Source organism: Phacochoerus africanus, chromosome X (assembly GCF_016906955.1).
Source record: "Phacochoerus africanus isolate WHEZ1 chromosome X, ROS_Pafr_v1, whole genome shotgun sequence".
NCBI lineage: Eukaryota > Metazoa > Chordata > Mammalia > Artiodactyla > Suidae > Phacochoerus > Phacochoerus africanus.
The window spans coordinates 92,624,216-92,642,713 of NC_062560.1; the positions used below are offsets into that span (position 1 = coordinate 92,624,216).

Sequence of the window (18,498 nt, forward strand, 5' to 3'; positions counted from 1 at the left end):
TATCTAAGGAACCTTATCCATCCTGGGCAAACCGAACTGGTTGTTCTCCATACTCATGGGCCTCTTTTGGGTCCTTGGACAACGTTTTAAGAACCTCTGTGTCAGGCCATCCTTACACAGAAGAAACTCCCGTTTCCCTGTTATATGTCACCATCACAAAGGAGTTGAATATCCTCACATTGTAATTTGTTAGAAACTCCCTACTCTATGCCCATTGCTTGCTTGGCCTTGCTATATGGATCATTCTGCATTCTTCTCCTCACCTTGGTTTCCTCAAATAAGATGTCATCGAAAATGCATTGTAATGGAAAAATGTCACCAAAATGTGAGTGTGTACCATTGACTTTTTGATGATTATCTTTTCAGGTCAAGTTAGTGGAGTGCAAGTGACCATCCCAGACAGTTTCGTGAATGTAACTGTTGGATCTGATGTCACTCTCATCTGCACCTACACCACCACCGTGGCCTCCCTGGACAAGCTTTCCATCCAGTGGACATTTTTCCATAAGAAGGAGTTACAGCCAGTTTCAGTAAGGACTTCCTTTCCTCCTAAACTATGCCCCTTTGGTAGTTCTGGCATAAGCTGTGGGGGTCAGTGTGTAAGGAAGGAATGGTAAGCCAGTGACAACCGGAGCAGAACCTCAGATGCAAGGAGTTTGAAGACAGCTGTTTAGGGAAGATCTTCATCTAAGTGACTTGGCCTTTGTCCTCTGTTCACATTCAGTTGTAATCTGTTATCTCACTTCTGTGTTGGTCAACATCAAGTATATGACGTATTTTAGCATAGACAGGAAGGGTCCTTCTCATAAGGGAAATGAGCAGTAGTTCTGAAAGGACTTACCCCCCCCCCCCAGATTGCTCTATTATTTCCCGAAGCCCCCAGTTCAAATGCTGGTGTGCCTAGTTGATCCACAGATCTCTGCCAGCCTTAATATCTCTGTCATACTCAATAGCTAGCTCATTGTGCCAGACTGAGTCCTGATGGAATGAACTCCCCAGGTAGGTGAAGAAGGGCACAGTAGTAATGAACCCTGGATAATCAAAAGCATTCGGATGCTAGAGGATAGGGAACAGGAAGGGAGCTTAGGGTCTGGAGAAGAGGTTGCCCGAGAAAAGTGGGTGAAAGTCAAGGGAGGAAGATGATTCTGCTTGCAAAGTGCCCATTCCCAGGTTTTTTTCCAATCTGGCCTTGAGCGTCTCAGACATCCTCAGTTGCGATGGTATTTTTCAAAATGAGATTTGGCTTCTATTTCAAATTTGTTTCTTTGAGCACTTCCATGCATTCAGAATTCTTTAGAGCATGTTGTGTATTAATCCGTGGATGGCTGGCAGGACATTTTGAGGATGGTAGAAGGAGACTGCTGTGCTATTCGACAAATCTATGGTTTATGGGCATAAGATATTGCCAGACTGACCACTGAGTGATTCAGTTCAACTCCTGGATTAGACACTATGGGCAGTATACCATGTAGCATTCAGCTCTCACTCAGATCCACTCACTTCTGCTCAAACACAGCACAGCCTCTGTCTCAATAGTGAGGGTATGAAGGAAAAGGCAGTCAGTCCATGTCTAAAACTGGTACATGCAAGAGAGCTTGGGGAAGATGTAGTTGGGCCTCTTAGACAAGGACAGTTATTGGTGTACTACCAGATCCCTTCATTGTTTGGAGTCTTTAGGGCAGTGGCACCAGGAGTGAGATGGGAGGGTCTGAGTTTGGTAACAATTCAGATCAGCATAGCCCCTGGCAAAACCAGAACAGTCTTGCATTTGCCTTCTCATGGCCATGTCTGGAATTCCTTTCAGCTTCCTCCAAAAGGCTTTGGGCCCTACGTTGCCTTGAGCAGGGCAGTGGTCAACTCCTGCCATAAGCTCACCTTCTTTTCCTCCTCCCAGATCGTTATGTTAAAGGATCAGTGGACTCCAAGACCTACCATTTCTCGATACTCAGGGGAGAATGTGATCTCTTACTGACTATCCCCTCCCTGGGTTTCCTTTGCAAATGGGGGCTGCAGAGATACTCCATTTATCTTCTGACCAGGAGCCAGGATATTCATCAGCAAGGTCTTTCTCTTAGAGAAGCCCTCCTCTTGGAAGACATGGAGGCTTCAGGTAATCAGTCTCTAAGCAGAGACTTCCAACTTAAGACTCTAGGCTCCAGAACAGGCAGGCTAGCATGGAAGTTTGGGGTGGTCTGGTTCCCCTCTGATAACATGAATGGTTTCCTCGTCTATCTAGCTAGTCAATGGAAAAGCTCCAGAGACCTCACCTGCCCATGAATAGAACAGGTATTGACCCTACTTAGCATGAGTCTCTCAGATAACACTTACTCTTCTAGAATAGCCACAGCGGAAGAAACATTTTGCCATCTTCTTCTCTCTAACACACATCTAATGTGGACAACTTCTTTCTAGAACCTAGCATCTATATATTCCATGGCTGCTCAGATTATTCCAGCGTGGCCTCTATGGATAGCATTATATCAGATGCTTTTCAAATGTTGGTGGGGTAAGGGTGCTTCATCTCCTCAGGGGCATTGAAAATAAGGGGAGTGTTGGTTTAATTGTTATAAATGGGAGTCACTATTGATGTTTAGTGGGTGGTAGCTAGAGAGGGTCGACATCTTGCAACATGCAGGAGAGACCCACACAAGAAAGAATTGTCAAATACCAGTGTGATCCCCATTGAGAAACACTCCAAGTTATTCCCTTCCCACCACACCCTCCCATCAAAGTTGATTCAGTGTCCTATTCCCGCAGGTGTCTATTCTTGTTAAAGTGGATAAATTAATCTAATAGAAAGGCGTTAGGGACTGGTGATGGTTTATCTCTTCCAAAGAAAATGATTTAAATGAAACTTTACTTGTCTCAAAGAAGCAATTCAGTTCATGAGTTTTTTGGGCAAATGGCAAGCTGGGAAGGGAGTGGTTTGTGGGTGGGAACTCTTCCTTATGGTATTCTATTCCTTCCATGTGTGATTCCAGCCCCCCTCCCTACAGAGTGCAGAGAAAATTCTAGGCTTGAGACCATGGCCACCCTACACTCCTCCCCTCCCATGGCTAGCTCCTTTTTGAGCAGTGCAGGAAATCAAGAAGCTGGATGGCTGGTTTGCTGTGGACTTCCATACCCTTCACATTTCCAAAATGAACCCACAAAAGCAGCTCTGGAGGCTAAAGGCATTTATTAACTCTGAGACTCAAACAGAGGAGGCTGAATTCTTTCAGCCCTTCTTATTTATACTCCAGCTTCCAGTTAGAGAGCAGTGTCACAAAACTGAGGGGAAAAAATCTTTTTGGACCAATCTGGCTCCCAGCTGCATGGCCTCATGTGAATAGGAACTTGGCAGAGTAGGAAGAGAAAGGCTGTTATTGCAGCTGGCAACCGTTGAAGGCATCATGTGGTGAACCTACTTGGCATGGGAAGCATCATGCCAATGAATAGCAGCAATTGGCAGGAGAAGGGTTGGCTGGAGTAGGGAATGGAGTGACCCCCAGAGGGGAAGCTTGCCTGGGAATTACCTTCCTGGCCTAAGGTGGGACTGTGAGTGCCATATGACTATTATTCAGCAGGACTCGGGAGGTCTGGACTCTAGGTCTGTCTACAAATTGTGTGACCTTGGGAAGATTACTTCTTCTAGAGGGGCCTCAATGTCCTTTTCTGTAATACAAGAGGATGAATCAGGTTGCAGACCGGCGGCCTCCGGCCCCAGTGTGGCCAGCAGATGCATGTCGGTTGGCCAGCCCAATATTTTGTTTGTTTGCACACTTTGAAAGCCTTCTTTGTATTGGCTCTCTAGCTCGCCACAGCCCCTGTCATCTATGATCTTCCCTCTATCCACCAGCCCCTCCTAGCCATTTCCCCTATTTCCAATATCCAGCTGGCTTCTAAAGTCTCCTCAGCCTTAGCAACCATGAACTAAGTGATCTCTAAGGGGGTCTTATAACTAATGTGCTATCATGTCTCCATATGCCAGCCTCTAACATCACCAAGGGGCAGGCAGAGGGGACCTTGGGGGAGAAGTAGGGCAGTCTGCCATGAACACAGCCACGAAGGGCAAGTGGGCAACAAATTAACAAGCATCGCTTAAGGGAACACTTGGATGGATTTTCTTAAAACAGACTTGCCCCCCCCCATCACCACCCCCAAAGGATGTGGCCTTTTGAGCATCCATGGCTTTTCCTAGACCTCAATTGCTTTGATCTCTAAATTGACAATATACTTTCTTTGAAATGTGCACAAGCCCCACAGGATCACGGGCTGGGCTTTGGCCATCGTTCAGGTTTAATTTTTAAAAGAGTTATTCTTTTGTGGAAAATGGAACCAAGTTGCAGTCCTTCCTGTGTGATTAGATAAGTGGTTTCAGGAAAGCATTTCGTTTTTTTCCCTTACAAGGACAGTGTGACAGCGTGGACTTCCCCTAACAGAAAGCCCCTCCATCCGTGTGGCTGACCGCTGGCTGGCCCTGGGGACTTTCCTTCTCACACAGTATCCTGAGGCCAAAGCCTTTCCCTTTTAGGTCTCTATTCTTATACCTCCTTACCTCCATTTCTGTTCCGGACACCTTCGGCATTGTTCGTGAATGGGAAAATATATTAGACTATAGTGTGAGGAGCTAGGGTAGAAGGGTTGGTAAAGTCACACCAACCTTTTTGTAGGGAAGTTACAAGTCCAAGGCCTCAGGACGTCTTGGCTCCTTGATTCCTGCCCATCTCTGAGACTTTTATAGTGTGGCTTCTTTTCATGCCCTAGTCCTGATCTAAAACATACTCTCTTGGCCTCCTGCTCTCTGCAGAAATAAGGTCCTTTCACCTAGATCCTCTGGGGCTTAGTGTGGATTGTAGGCATGACTGATGTATCTCATTGCGATGTCGTGAAGCTTCAACCTAAAACAGGCCGACCCCCCCCCCCCGCCCCAGTTTTCCTGGGAGCAGGGGAAGCAGCCAGATGTCTCAGTTGTAAAGGGCTTCCTTGATAGACCACAGGATCCATTCCAGGTAAGAGTCCGCTGGACTGCAAATTGTTAATTAGAAACTAAATAAGGCCAGCGCTGGCTGGTGAAATGGAAAGCCGGATATCTTGAGTGTCAACTCAAGTGAAGGTAAGAGACCTTTGACAAGTTGAACTTCCTTCTGCCCCCTTGAATACCTTAGGTTAACACTGGCTTTCCAGTTTGTAAATCAAACAAGACCCCTCTGGGGCAAAAGTTTGTGAAGTCAGTGGGTGTGAATGGATGAATTGGATTATAAATGGCTCATTTAGGGCAGGAAAGAAAACTTGTTGATTTTAAGAACGGGAGGGGAGAGACAAGTTGTTTTTTCCTTAAATATATTCTTTTCTTTGACTTTTCCATCAGAATCTCCCTTTCTTAGTTTAAAAATATATTCGCTTTCTGACTTGAAGGAGAATACGTTTGAATTTATCTAGACAATATCTCTTTTTTTACTGATGGCCTTCTCTCTCTCATTAACCTGTTAATATAAATAACACTGGACAAGGACTTAGAAGAACGGGGTTCTAGACCTGGCTTGTTAACTTTGTATATCTTTCTCTCTTTTAACCTCTCAGGGTTTCAATTTCTTCTGTAAAGTGAGGAGAGTGAATTAAATGAACTATAAGTCTCTTCTGGTAGATTTTATGAAATATTAATTGCTACTGGACCAGGGTAATCCCAGTTTATTGAATAATAAAAAAACAAATCACTTGAATTACGCATGTTTCTATGAAACTAACAAAGTGGGTACATAGCCTGTGTATATTATGGTGGTGTCACAGGGGAGGTGGGGTGGATGCTACCCCTTGTCAAAGAAGGTAACATTGGCTAGAAAGAACTTCTAGGTAGCTTATCCAAGCCCTGGACACTCTCCAGTTCTCATTTCTGTCATTTTCTGTCCTAGATTTACTATTCTGAAGGTGGACAAACTGCAGTCAACGGGCAATTTAAAGATCGAATTGTAGGGTCCAACGCCCCAGGCAACGCATCCATCACTATTTCAAATATGCAACCAGCAGATAGTGGCATCTACATCTGCGATGTTAACAACCCCCCGGACTTTTCTGGCAACAATCAAGGCACCCTCAACGTCAATGTGCTAGGTATGGACACATTTTTCTGCTTTTTCTCTTCTCGGAGAAACTTAGGACATTGAATGGGCCAGGGCAGTGAGTTATGGTGCCAATTAAGTCCCAGGGGTAAATATCCTTCCTGCTTCTTTTATTATCAGCGAAATTGAGACATACCGCCAACTTGACCCATAGAGTTGCACTGAGCAATCACTCATAAGAAGGGTTGAAGCAATTGCCAAGCCAAAAAGGGCTGCCAAAATGATAGACAGCAGTAGATGACCAAACCTCCTGGATCCCTATCACTGAAGGATGCAATGAGAACAGATGAGACAACACACAGTCCCACTAAATGATCACTAGCAACTCTTTCAGAGGGAACCTCCAATTAGAGCCAGTTCCACCTGGGGAAAACACCTGTCACCTTGTTACCTCTCCTAAGCCAACCACAATCCCCATCACTAAATCATTCTTTGGCAGAAAGGCAGAAGGGTCCCTTTCGTAATGCTGTTTGGAAAAAGGACCACATGCTAAGCCAGAGTTGAGAATTAGTTAATTTATATATAAATATTCATTACGCGACACAGGGCAAGTCATATCTGTTCTTCAAATGAATTTGGAATGGTTAATTTATGCAGTATTTATTGAGTGCCTACTTTGTGTCGGGAGGCGTGATGGAGGCAGGGTTTCTGCTCTTGAGGTGTTCACAATTGTGGTGATTTGTAGGGCTCCTTCCAGTCTCTTGTCTGAGAGGACAATGGGAGTTTTCCTCCTGTCTGTAGCCTTGGCAGCTCCTGTTTCCAGCCTTCAGAAGTAACGAAGGGAGGTATGAAAGGGCTATCATAGCCCTCACTGACGAACCAGTTGAACTAAGGGCTCTCCCACCTCTAAGTAACCCCAAATGGAGCTGATCTGGGCATTGCTGCTCTTGAGCTGTGGAAAGGAGGAACTAGATCAAACCAGTGACTTGGTGATTGAGTAGCTTGGAAAAGTCACAGTTAGTCATAAGGTGCACACCTAGGAGGACTGTCCGGAATTGTTGGAGCCTGCCGCCCAGATGATGCCCGAAAAGAAGCAGCCGTTTACCTTGAGGTTTGCTACTGCACATGCCCACCTGGAAAAGAGGGAAAGGTAATCAAGAGCTGATTAAGAAGTGGGCTAACTCCTGATGTTTTTATTTTGCTGAGCCCTGTGCTGGGCTTTGGGGTACAGGTGACGACAAGAGAAGTATACACGAGCCCTTTCCCGGGAGAGTTGATGTTCTAGTTTGGAAGACTAGCCATATACACTGGAACTAAATGATATGGAATAGACGCTAGCACATCAGGCTGGGAGTCAGAAGCCCTAGGTTCTAGCTAGTACACTGCTACTCAGTGGCCTGAGGCAAGTCACTCCAACTTTCTCTGGCCATTTTGAGACAGGGTTGTAATTCCTGCCCTGTCTTCATTACGAGGGTTGTTAAGAGAATCAGACGATATACTGGAGATTCAGTGTTCAAAGAATTCAAGGGATTAGTCCTCTAATGTTTTCCTTTTGCTCCCTGGCTCTGGGTTGTCCTTCTGACCAGAAACAACCTAAAGAAGTGGAGCCTCTTTTTGTCCGAGCTTGGAAATAATTCTGAGTTTAAGATAGACAAGATGGTTAATATTCTTAAATTTAAAGTTTGGAGCATCCGTGATCATTTTCCATAAGAAGTTGAGAGTCATTTCCTCATTTCCTCTGAGTTGTACTTTCCCATAAGCCTTTGGGTCAGTTGTTCCTGCAATGACTGTGTCTTGACTTTTCCTTAGGTATCCAGTATCCAGGCACGGTAAGAGACAGAAGGCTCTGTGAATTTCTTTATTTGGGAATTCTCAAAATCGCATTTTTATTAATTAGGCTAAGAGTAAAGGCATTCTGCAAATTTATGTTTTCTGGAAATTTTGAGATGGATAATTTCCTCTAAAAATTGCAGAGACTGTTTGCAGTTTTCAAATTCCATTTCATATGAGGGCCTGTTCTGCTTGCCCTGACTGAAGGGTGGGGCAGGGTGGAGCAGGTGTATTAGGGAGACCAGTTGAGGAGAGGAGTTTTGATATTTCCTTAAATATTGCTCTTCCTAGAAATACATCTTTCAGAGACATTTCATAAGCCAGTGGTAGACATAGATCCCATGCATTCACTCATTCATCCATAATGTTATTCGACAAACCCTGAACACACATCCAGTTACATCCAGTAGGCAGTGGAGGTGGATGTAAAAGATAGGCTCCTAGGAGTTCCCATTGTGGCACAGCGGAAACGAATCCAACTAGTAATGATGAGGTTGTGGGTTCCATCCCTGGCCTTGCTCAGTGGGTTAAGGATCCGGCGTTGCCATGAGCTGTGGTGTAGGTCGCAGACGCAGCTCAGATCTGGCGTTGCTATGGCTGTGCCGTAGGCCAGCAGCTGTAGCTCTGATTAGACCCCTAGCCTGGGAACCTCCATATGCCGTGGGTGTGGCCCTAAAAAGCAAAAAAAAAAAAAAAAAAAAAAAGGCTCCCAGCCCTCTAAAAGTTCACAGTCTACGGAGTTCCCGTCATGGCTCAGTGGTTAACGAATCCAACTAGGAACCATGAAGTTGTGGGTCCGATCCCAGCCTCACCCAGCAGGTTAAGGACCCAGTGTTGCCATGAGCTGTGGTATAGGTCACAGATGCGGCTCAGATCCCAAGTTGCTGTGATTGTGGTGTAGGCCAGCAGCTATAGCTCTGAATCGACCCCTAGCCTGGGAACGTCCATATGCTGCAGGAGCGGCCCTAGAAAAGGCAAAAAGACAAAAACAAATAAATAAAAGTTCAAAGTCTAGTGAGAGAGGCAGATACATAACTTAAGCTTACAGTGGAGGGAGGAGAAGGGGCTGGGAGATCACAGGGGAAAGGGCATAAAGCTGGGCAGGGGGAACTGGAGAAGGCTTCCTAGAGAAAGTGACTTGAATGTTGAAGGATGGGCAAGAGCCTGTCAGACAAAAGAGGGGCCGAGGTGGCAGAGTATGATTTTGGTGAAGGAAAGAGCAGTAAGCAAAGGCCCACATGGTTTGGAGGACCATTCATTTGAGAGACTTGCATTAGGTGTGACAGCCTTGGAAAATGAATCTCTGAAAAATACCCATCAGAAATTTGAATAATTATTTTTTATGCATTTGCAATGAGCATCATCTTCCTTCTGCAATTTGGCACATAAAAAGAGAATGATGAGTTTAGAGAAGGTTTGAGAACACGCTGAAGCATTTTCACTTACTCTCTGAGGTGATCCTCTTCCTCCACCCCAGTTCTTTTGAAAGCAATAAAGCTAAATGGTAGCTCAGTGGCTTTGCCAGTAAAACATCCAAGTTCTATTGGGAACTTTAACTGGATGAAACATCAATTCAATCCTGAATCAGTAGTTTTAGAAAACATATGGGTTTGGGATATGACTCAAAGTGATTCACTAAGTGTTTGGTTAATAAAAAATAAGAGAAGAATATGTTCAGCAGAAGAAAAAAACGCCTATCTACTTTTGATTCTAGGCTCAAGAAATGAATGCAAGTCATTCCAGATTTTGTCCATAATTTAGTTCTAGTCCTGGGTACTTGTAATTAAATACTCTCATTTAACTTTCTGTTCAAACTGTTCTGTTCCACTGTAAAGGCTATAAAATCACCATGGTTAAAAAAGGCAGTCTCTAAATCTAGTGATAGTTGCGTTGGATTTCTGGTTAAATAGCCCAGTTATTTAGGGTAGGCAAATCCAAGGTGTCATCCCCATCTGAGAAAATCAGTAGTTCAGAAGAGAGGATAAAGAGCTAAATAGAAAAATCTTCTTTTAATGAAATGATAACTGTTTAAAAGAAGGGACTGTGCAACAGACAACTGGCTTAAGATGTGATATATATATATATACACACACATACATATATACAATGGAATATTACTCAACCATAAAAAAGCATAAAATACTGCCATTTGCAGCAATGTGGGTGGACCTAGAGAATATTATGCTTAGTGAAATAAGTCCAGCAGAGAAAGACAAATACTGTGTGATATCACTTATATGTGGAATCTAAAAAATACACAAATGCATGTATATGCAAAACAGGAATAGACTTGCAGACATACAAAACAAACTAGTGGCTATCAAAGGGAAGAGGGAAGAGGGGAGGTAAAATTGGGGCGATGGGATTAATAGATACAAACTACTATATATAAATTAGATAAGCAACAAAGATATACTAACTATATAGCACAGGGAATTATAGCCATTATCTTGTAATAACCTATAATGGAGTTTAATCTGCAAAAATACTAAATCACTGTGCTATACACCTGAAACTAACTAATTTTGCAACTCAATTTTAAAAAAAAATTAAGCTTCAATTAAAAAAGAAAGGATGGTGAGTTCCTATCATGGCTCAGTGGTAATGAACCTGACTAGTATCCATGAGGGTGCAGGTTCAATCCCTGGCCTCACTCGGTGGGTTGAGTGTCCTTTGTTGCCTTGAGCTGTGGTATAGGTCACAGACACAGCTCGGATCCTGCGTTGCTGTGGCTGTGGCCTAGGGCAGCAGCTCCAGCTCTGATTCAACCCCTAGCCTGGGGACTTCCATATGCTGCAGGTATGGCCCTAAAAAAAAAAAAAAAGGAAAAAAATGGTGAAATTTTCTAAGGGCTATAGCTGTAGCCATCTGTTTTCCTGTTCATGTGTACAGAGGGTTAGAGTCTAAGATTGGAAGATTAACATCAGTTACAAGGTATGAAATGTGGCAGCAAGAGTTATTCCTGCTTATTGCCAACAGCAATTCCATGTGCAAGACGCTACACACAAACACATTACTTTATTTATATATATACAATAAAGTATTTATATACTGGATTAGCTGGAGGTCAGATAATCTCTCGTTCATATTTTACAGATGAATCAACTGAGGTTTGGCTACATTAGATTACTTGCCTCAGTACATCTAGGGTAAAGTTTCAGAGCCAGTGTTCGGTGTCGATTCTGAGCTGTGCTCTTTACTGCTGCCTCCCAAGTGAGAGCTGGAGAGCTGGGCAGTCCGGAGCATTTAAGGTGTAACTAGCCTAAGGTAGAGAATCTAGGCCTTTGGAGTGTTTTGTATCCAAATTAAGATAAGGAAGGTGAATTGGAAAGTATTGATTCAGATCCTTATCTGTATGTCAGACTGAGGTTAGAATAAGCTGTGAGCCATAAGATGACTGAGGAGAATCAGTTTCTCAGCTTCCCCCCAGGACTTCTCCACTGAGGTGTTTCATAAGCAGCTTCAACTCAGTAAACTCAGCAAGATCAGCTACCCAGCTGTCCAAATCAGAACCCTGGGAGTCATCAGTGACACCACCCTCTACCCTCTTCCTCATGCCACATGTCCATGGTCATCAAGCCCTGTGGACTTCTTCTTCTTTTTTTTTTTTTTTTTTTTTTTTTGCTTTTTAGGGCCACACCCACAGCATATGGAGTTTCTCAGGCTAGGGGTCCAATCGGAGATATAGCTGCTGGCCTGCACCACAGCCACAGCAACATGGGATCCGAGCCACGTCTGCAACCTACACCACAGCTCAGGGCAACGCCAGATCCTTAACCCACTGATCGAGGCCAAGGATCGAACATGAAACCTCATGGTTCCTAGCGGGATTCGTTTCTGCTGCACCACGATGGGAACTCCCCTGTGGATTTCTTAAATATCTCATGAATCTGTCTCTTCCTCTCCCTTGGCTCATGTACCCCCAGAGTTAGAGCAATCCATCTAATGGAGTTCCCTGATGACCTAGCAGGTTAAAGATCTGGTGTCACTGCTGTGGTGCCGGTTCGACCCGTGGGGTTCGATCCGTGGCTGGGGAACTTCTGCATGCCGTGGGTGTGGCCAAGAAAACCCAAGCAAACAAAACCCAAAAAACAGAACATAAAACATTAGAATGATCATTCACTCTCCTTCTGTGGTCCTGTTGCTCTGAGTATAAAATACATGAATGACAGAGCCCTCCAAGCTGTGGGCTCCACTGCTCTCTAGCCTAATATCTTACCGCTTCCCCCCATCCCACTTCAGAACTGGGTCAGAGTCCCTTCGGAATTGCTGGTGCCTAGTCCAGTGCCGGGCACACAGAAGGCACTCAAGGATGAATCAACGTTTTAGTGCCATTTAGCACACCCTTCCCTCCACACGGGTTTCCCCTCCCGAGGCAGGACACAGGCAAATTCAAACCCTCTATTTTGTGCCACCCAGAAGAAAAAATGCCAAAAAATGACTCACAAAGGAGAAGAAAAATATGGCACTAGTAAAACAGTGGTTTTATTAATAACTGGTTATCTCAAAGTATTTAAGGGTTCTCTTTTCCTTTAAAACTGTGCTTCCGAAGTATAAACTATGTTCCCCTTTGTTTAATGTTTGCTTACACTTGGTTGTTTTATTAAAGGCATATTTTAAGCTACAGTGCGGAAATTCATGGTTATGAATCTGGGGAGGAGGCAGATGGAAGGGATGCCATTAGAATATTAATGGCCCAGTGATGGGAATGTCTTGCACCTGCAGTGCTCTACTCCCACCTGGTGGTCCAACTAGAAAACTGTCGAAATAAGTTTTTAAAGATTAAAAAAAAAAAAAAAAAAGCATGCATGTTCTACAAAATGAAAGTGAGAAAGTGACTCAAATCGGTACAGGCGGCCATTCATCATGCGTGATTTTTTACTCTTTGTCATTGCCTTGCAGTCAAACCTTCTAAGCCCTTTTGCAGCATCCAAGGAATACCAGAAACTGGCCATCCTGTATCTCTTACTTGCCTCTCAGTGCTTGGAACACCTTCCCCTGTGTATTACTGGCATAAAGTTGAGGGAAGAGACATCATCCCAGTGAAAGAAAACTTCAGTAAGTATAGCCCTCTGCTGCCCCTGGCAAGGCCTGGTGTGGGGGGTTGGTTGACAGCATGCCTGTGTATCTGGCGGCTCGTCCTTAGCGTCCAGTCTTCTATTTGTCTGGGAGAAGAATGTAAAAAGAATGTCAGGCAACAAGATGACTGTGCCCGGGTCTTCTCCCCAACTTCTAGAAGTCAGGACTGTTTTTGGCTCAGAGGTGGCAGGCATGGAGCATGCTCCCAAATGGAGGGGGAGTCTCCAGGGGTCTAGTTGGGCCCTGGACATCTCAAGAAAGGGAGGCCACTGTGAGAAAGTGGGTAGCCATTGAATGATCTGCTATATCCACATGATCTGTACCCACGTAAGAGATTTTAAAACTCTTCTTTCCTGGTTTTGACAGACCCAGCCACCGGGATTTTATTTATTGGAAATCTGACCAATTTTGAACAAGGTTATTACCAGTGCACGGCTATGAACATCCTTGGCAATAGTTCCTGTGAAATTGATCTAACTTCATCACGTAAGTTGATCACAGAACTTTAACAGTTTCTCCTTAAGTATCCTGGATGTGCCAACCAAATCAATTGATGAGGACCCCTGGTTAGTCCTTCCTGACTCTGGAGATTTGGGTGGTTTATTTATAGGTTGATACGATGGATGACAATCCTAATATCGAACGCTTACATAATACTTAATATATGCCATGCACTGCTTTAAATTGTTTAAAAAAATGAATTTGTTTAACCCTCACAAAATCTGGAGAAAGTGAAACAACAGCCTCCTTGATAGTAGCAGGCTGAATTTTCTTTGTGACGCTGTTGGTAGATCCAGGTGAAGCTGTACCAATTTCTGTCAAACATGGAGCTCACAGACTTTCTAGTTCTTAACTAATTTGCTAAAAATCTGCCTCTAATAGTAGTAATAATGACACTTGCACCTGCAGTCACAGTAGCTAATATTTCGGAGCACAAAATAGGTGCCAGACTCTTGGCTGGGTGCTGCAAGCATTATCTCCCTCAGTTGACAATCACCCTGTCTAGGAGGCAGAATATATTGTTAAGCCTCATTTTATTGGAAAGAAAACTAAAGCTCAGGGAGGTAAGTGACTTGCCTAAGGTCATTCAGCTTGTAATCGGCAGAGTCAGGATGCCTGGAAACCTCGACCTTCTAGTTCAAAGGTGCCTAGTTACTAAGCATAGACTTGAGGGCCTGACATTGTCACATTGGGCCAGTCAGGGGCAAGCTCTCACAAGGGGTGTCTCACCACACTTCTCAAGGATCCCTTAATCACCCTTAGGCTCCTGCCATCTATTCATTTTTCATAATTTACTTCGACTCTCTGGTTTTATCAAGGGGCCAATTCCATTGGATTCTTGATCTCCTGTGAAGCTGAGCTTTCTTCCTTTTGTTTGTCCCGAATCAGACATTTTACGACGACAGATTGCTCCTTGATTCTCATATCACTTTCCTCTCTTTTCTGTTCAAAGTGAAGAAACCTCAATTTTTTTTTTTTTGGTCTGCCCTTTTCTGTGGTCCCATCCTGCCCCTAGTCCCTTGATCATTTCTGTAGTTTTTCTCTAGATCTCCCCCAGTCCCTTCCTGCCTTTCCAGAGGTACAGTTATAGTGCAGCTGTGGAGACTTCTAGGATTTGTACTTGAGCCGTGCTTCCTTTTGAGTCTTCTTTTCAGTGATGTCTAGCATCTGGCTTCCTTCCTGCCTTCCTGCCTCCCTCCCTTCCCCAAACATTCACTGACTACATACCATATGCCAGGGCTTGTCCTAGGTGATGGCGTGATGGACATGATGAAGATATGCATCTTACACTCAAGGAGCTCACAGTTTAGCTGGTGGGACAAACAGTAAAAACTGTTCAATGTTATAATAGAGGTCGGCACAGGGTCTGTAGGGTGCCCAAGAAGAAACAAATAATTATGCTTATGGAACCAGGGCCAGCTTTATCAATGAAGTGACATTTCAGCTGGATCTTGCAAAGCCTGTTTCTTTATCCGTAAAATTGGGAGGGCAACCAGTTCATGCTGGGGGAAGAAGGTGGAGGGCTCCAGGAGAGATGTCTTCAAGGGAGGAAAGAACAACACCCTTAGAAATCAAGAGATTTTCTGATGTGTTTGAATCTTTTGAATGGAGTTTTGCTGGAAATTTTGGAGATTAGTGACAATACATTAAAAAAAAAAAAAACACCTCATAAATCCCCAAATGAGGCAATTATTAATCTTGGGGAAATTTTTTAAATGTTGTACAAGAAGGAGTTGTAACATACTGTGCTCTGCAGTTGGGAACAATATAGAGTCATAATACTGCAAACTTTGGTTTAACTATAACTTATAACTGTATTAGGAGAACGTGGCGGGATGTGAGCGGAGTGGTGTAAGAAAGTTAAATCTGGAGTTCCCGTCGTGGCGCAGTGGTTAACAAATCTGACTAGGAACCATGAGGTTGCGGGTTCGGTCCCTGCCCTTGCTCCGTGGGTTGACGATCCGGCGTTGCCGTGAGCTGTGGTGTAGGTTGCAGACGCGGCTCGGATCCTGCATTGCTGTGGCTCTGGCGTGGGCCGGTGGCTGCAGCTCTGATTAGACCCCTAGCTTGGGAACCTCCATATGCCTCGGGAGCGGCCCAAGAAATATCAAAAAAAAAAAAAAAAAAAAAAAAGCCAAAAAAAAAAGAAAGTTAAATCTCCAACCTCCAGAGTAGGAAGCCAAGGAATTGACAAAAATTGCAAAGGGCAGGACCTATTAGGAGAAGCATAATAGAAATACAGGGGCAAGTTCCTCTAGTGAATGGGACTTAGAGGTGGGCAGGAATGGAGAAGGGGATTGAAGATTTTTCTGTTAGAAGCTTAGCAGAACGTTCAGACTTTCTAAATGACACACATGTAATTCCTTTAATCATAGAAAGTTAAAAAGAGGGAGTTCCCACTGTGGCTCAGCAGAAACGAATCTGACTAGCATCCATGAGGACGCAGGTTCAATCCCTGGCCTCACTCAGTGGTTAAGGAGCCGGCGTTGCCGTGAGCTGTGGTGGAGGTTGCAGATGCTGCTTGGCTCTGACGTTGCTGTGGCTGCGGCGTAGGCTGGCAGCTGCCGCTCCAATTCGACCCCTAGCCTCGGAACCTCCATAAGTCTCGGGGGCGGCCCTAAAAAGAAAAAAAAAAAAAGTTAAAAAGAATCATCAGGCAACTCAACTAGCCTTTCATCTCAAAATGTAAGGTTTTCATCCTTGTTTGAAAGGAAGGGGAGGGGGGCGGGCCTACCTGGAACACAGACATGATCTCTTGGGGACAGTGACTCAGCGCTCGAAGGCCTGGTGCTCAGCTGGATCATCTCACACTCATTAAGTTTTTCCATAGACCAATCTAATAAACCAGATGCCTGTTTATAGAAATGGCCATATCCCTTCCCAGGGGCAAGAGTGCATGTGGCTCTTTGGGGTGAGCATGCAATCTGTGGGAGAGAAGGTTTTTAGGGACCTACTTCACCCATGCTCCGGGAAAACCTAGTGGAACATCCCTGCCCATGACAGAGGACATTTCTCTGGTGACCAGATTGCAGCTGCATGGTGGCTTTCCCACTGGCCAAGCAAATGCACAGGGACGACTCACTTCCCCAAACCACATTTCTAAAGCAACCCCACCTCCCCAGAGTTGGCATTTTTTTTTTTTTTTTTGCATGCATATGTGAATGGGAAGGCTAGAGTCAAACCGGTCATCTTTCTTCTCCCATTTTGAGTCCAACGGAAAGAGTTTTAGGGGTTTCAATGCTCCCCGCCTACACAAGTCACTTTCCCTCTATAGGCATGCCCCGAATATTCCCCACTGGTCCCAGATGCGCACAGGTGAAGCAGACACTATGCTCCAGTTTACTAACCAGCTGCTTGTATCCTCCAGATCCAGAAGTTGGAATCATCATCGGGGCCTTGGTGGGTACCCTCGTAGGTGCTGCTATTATCACCTCTGTGGTGTGCTTTGCAAGGAGCAAGGCAAAGGGGAAGGAGAGGAAGAGAAATTCTAAAACCACCGCAGAACTCGAGTAAGACCTTACTTTGTTGTCCTTACTTGACTACAGACGTTTCCCACGCCTCTGTCTTTCCTGTCCGCTCTCCCTAAGCACTCCTTTCAACATCAGCTATCAGAGGCCTCTTTCTGCTCACTCTCACGGCTTTTATCAAAGAGGGTCATAGCTATCACGCACAGCATATCAACTCATTTAACTGCCACAGCAGCCCTTTTAGGGTGAAGAGGAAAATGTTGCAACATACCTGTCCTTCTACTAGTCGTGATCAAATGTAATCACTAATATTTCCTGTGGAACAAGGGGCCTGTGGAAGCAAAAGTGCCGAGGGCCCAGGCTCTTGACCACTCTATTATTTCTTCTCCAGTGCATATCACACACATTCGTTTGTTCCTTCCTCCAATTCTGTGTTTCCGCAAGTATGTATTAGGTACCAACCAAGTGCCACGTATTGTGTTAGATGGAGTGGCTGCTACAGATGCACCAGAGCCATGGATTTGGCCCCTAAAGGCTGTATTAGATCTTTAGACCCTTTCATCCTGACAGCAGTTTTCTCACCTCTAGAACTGTCACACTGCTGAAACCTAACCTTTCTGCACCCCACATGGAGACCCATGATCTGACAGTGAGTCAGACTATCAGAAATCACAGAGATCCTCAACAGACTGGGACGTGTAGTCACTGAAGCTGCACTGGAGCCCAGGGCCTCACACGAAATGTCAAACCTTAACTCGTTCTTCCCTGGGCCTTCTTCCTGCAGACCAATGACAAAGATAAACCAAAGTACAGAGTGTGAGGCAGTGCCAAATGAAGATGTCATCCACCTGGAAGAAACTCTGCCACCTTCCATCCATGAGGCTGAGCCTGATACCACCCTGGGGCCAGATCACGAGCCTATCCCTGAGCCTGAGCCTGCCGAAGCGCCCAAGCTTGTCCCCGTGCCTGAGGTCGAGATCCAGCTGGAGCCAGAGCCCAAGCCTCAGCAGGAGCCGGAGCCCGCGATTGTAGTTGAGCCCTTGGGGGATGAGGAAAAGGGGGCGATGAAGCTGTAAGCCGGCAGCCTCAGTACAGTGTTCATCACTAAGGAACCCATTACTGGCATTTGGAATTCTGTTGACCTAACCAGTCTCCCACCACCTCCTTCCATTCTGGCCAACCCTCTTCTAACAAGGTGCTCCAACCATCAATCCAAATAGACAGGTTAAGATAACTACTAAATAAATGCAAGGGTTCCTGCATTACTAGTATAGAGAGAGTACTTACAATTTGACTAACATGTAAGCACAACTAATAACAGAGCAAGTGATTTTTAACTCACTTGAAAGTGGTGTGCAACAACACCTGTGTCTTATTTCAGAAAATCGAATTTCTCTATTTTTAGCTACTCTTTGACACTGCACATGCACACATGACAAGGTGGCATTCATTGGATTCAATATTATCTCTAGGATTTGCTGTTGTCAGAGCTTCCCTGTTCATTTCCACATGACTACCAAGGATTCACCTCCTAGATTGGAAGAAAATTCCTCAGAAATTCCCGAAGAGAAAAGGGTGCCTAT

The 18,498-nt window shown here is 44.7% G+C and overlaps 1 protein-coding gene across 1 annotated transcript in view; it reads left to right on the forward strand.

Annotated features, from left to right (window-relative positions):
- Nucleotides 1-18,177, forward strand: part of VSIG1 (V-set and immunoglobulin domain containing 1) — a 32,507-nt gene extending 14,330 nt beyond the window's left edge. The window contains exons 2-7 of the mRNA XM_047764618.1: nucleotides 367-530; nucleotides 5,892-6,090; nucleotides 12,771-12,926; nucleotides 13,314-13,433; nucleotides 16,816-16,957; nucleotides 17,700-18,177. Of these exons, the coding sequence (XP_047620574.1) occupies nucleotides 367-530; nucleotides 5,892-6,090; nucleotides 12,771-12,926; nucleotides 13,314-13,433; nucleotides 16,816-16,957; nucleotides 17,700-17,991 (1,073 nt within the window). The 3' untranslated portion in view covers nucleotides 17,992-18,177. The remainder of the gene's footprint in view (nucleotides 1-366; nucleotides 531-5,891; nucleotides 6,091-12,770; nucleotides 12,927-13,313; nucleotides 13,434-16,815; nucleotides 16,958-17,699) is intronic.
- The last annotated feature ends 321 nt before the right edge of the window (nucleotides 18,178-18,498 follow it).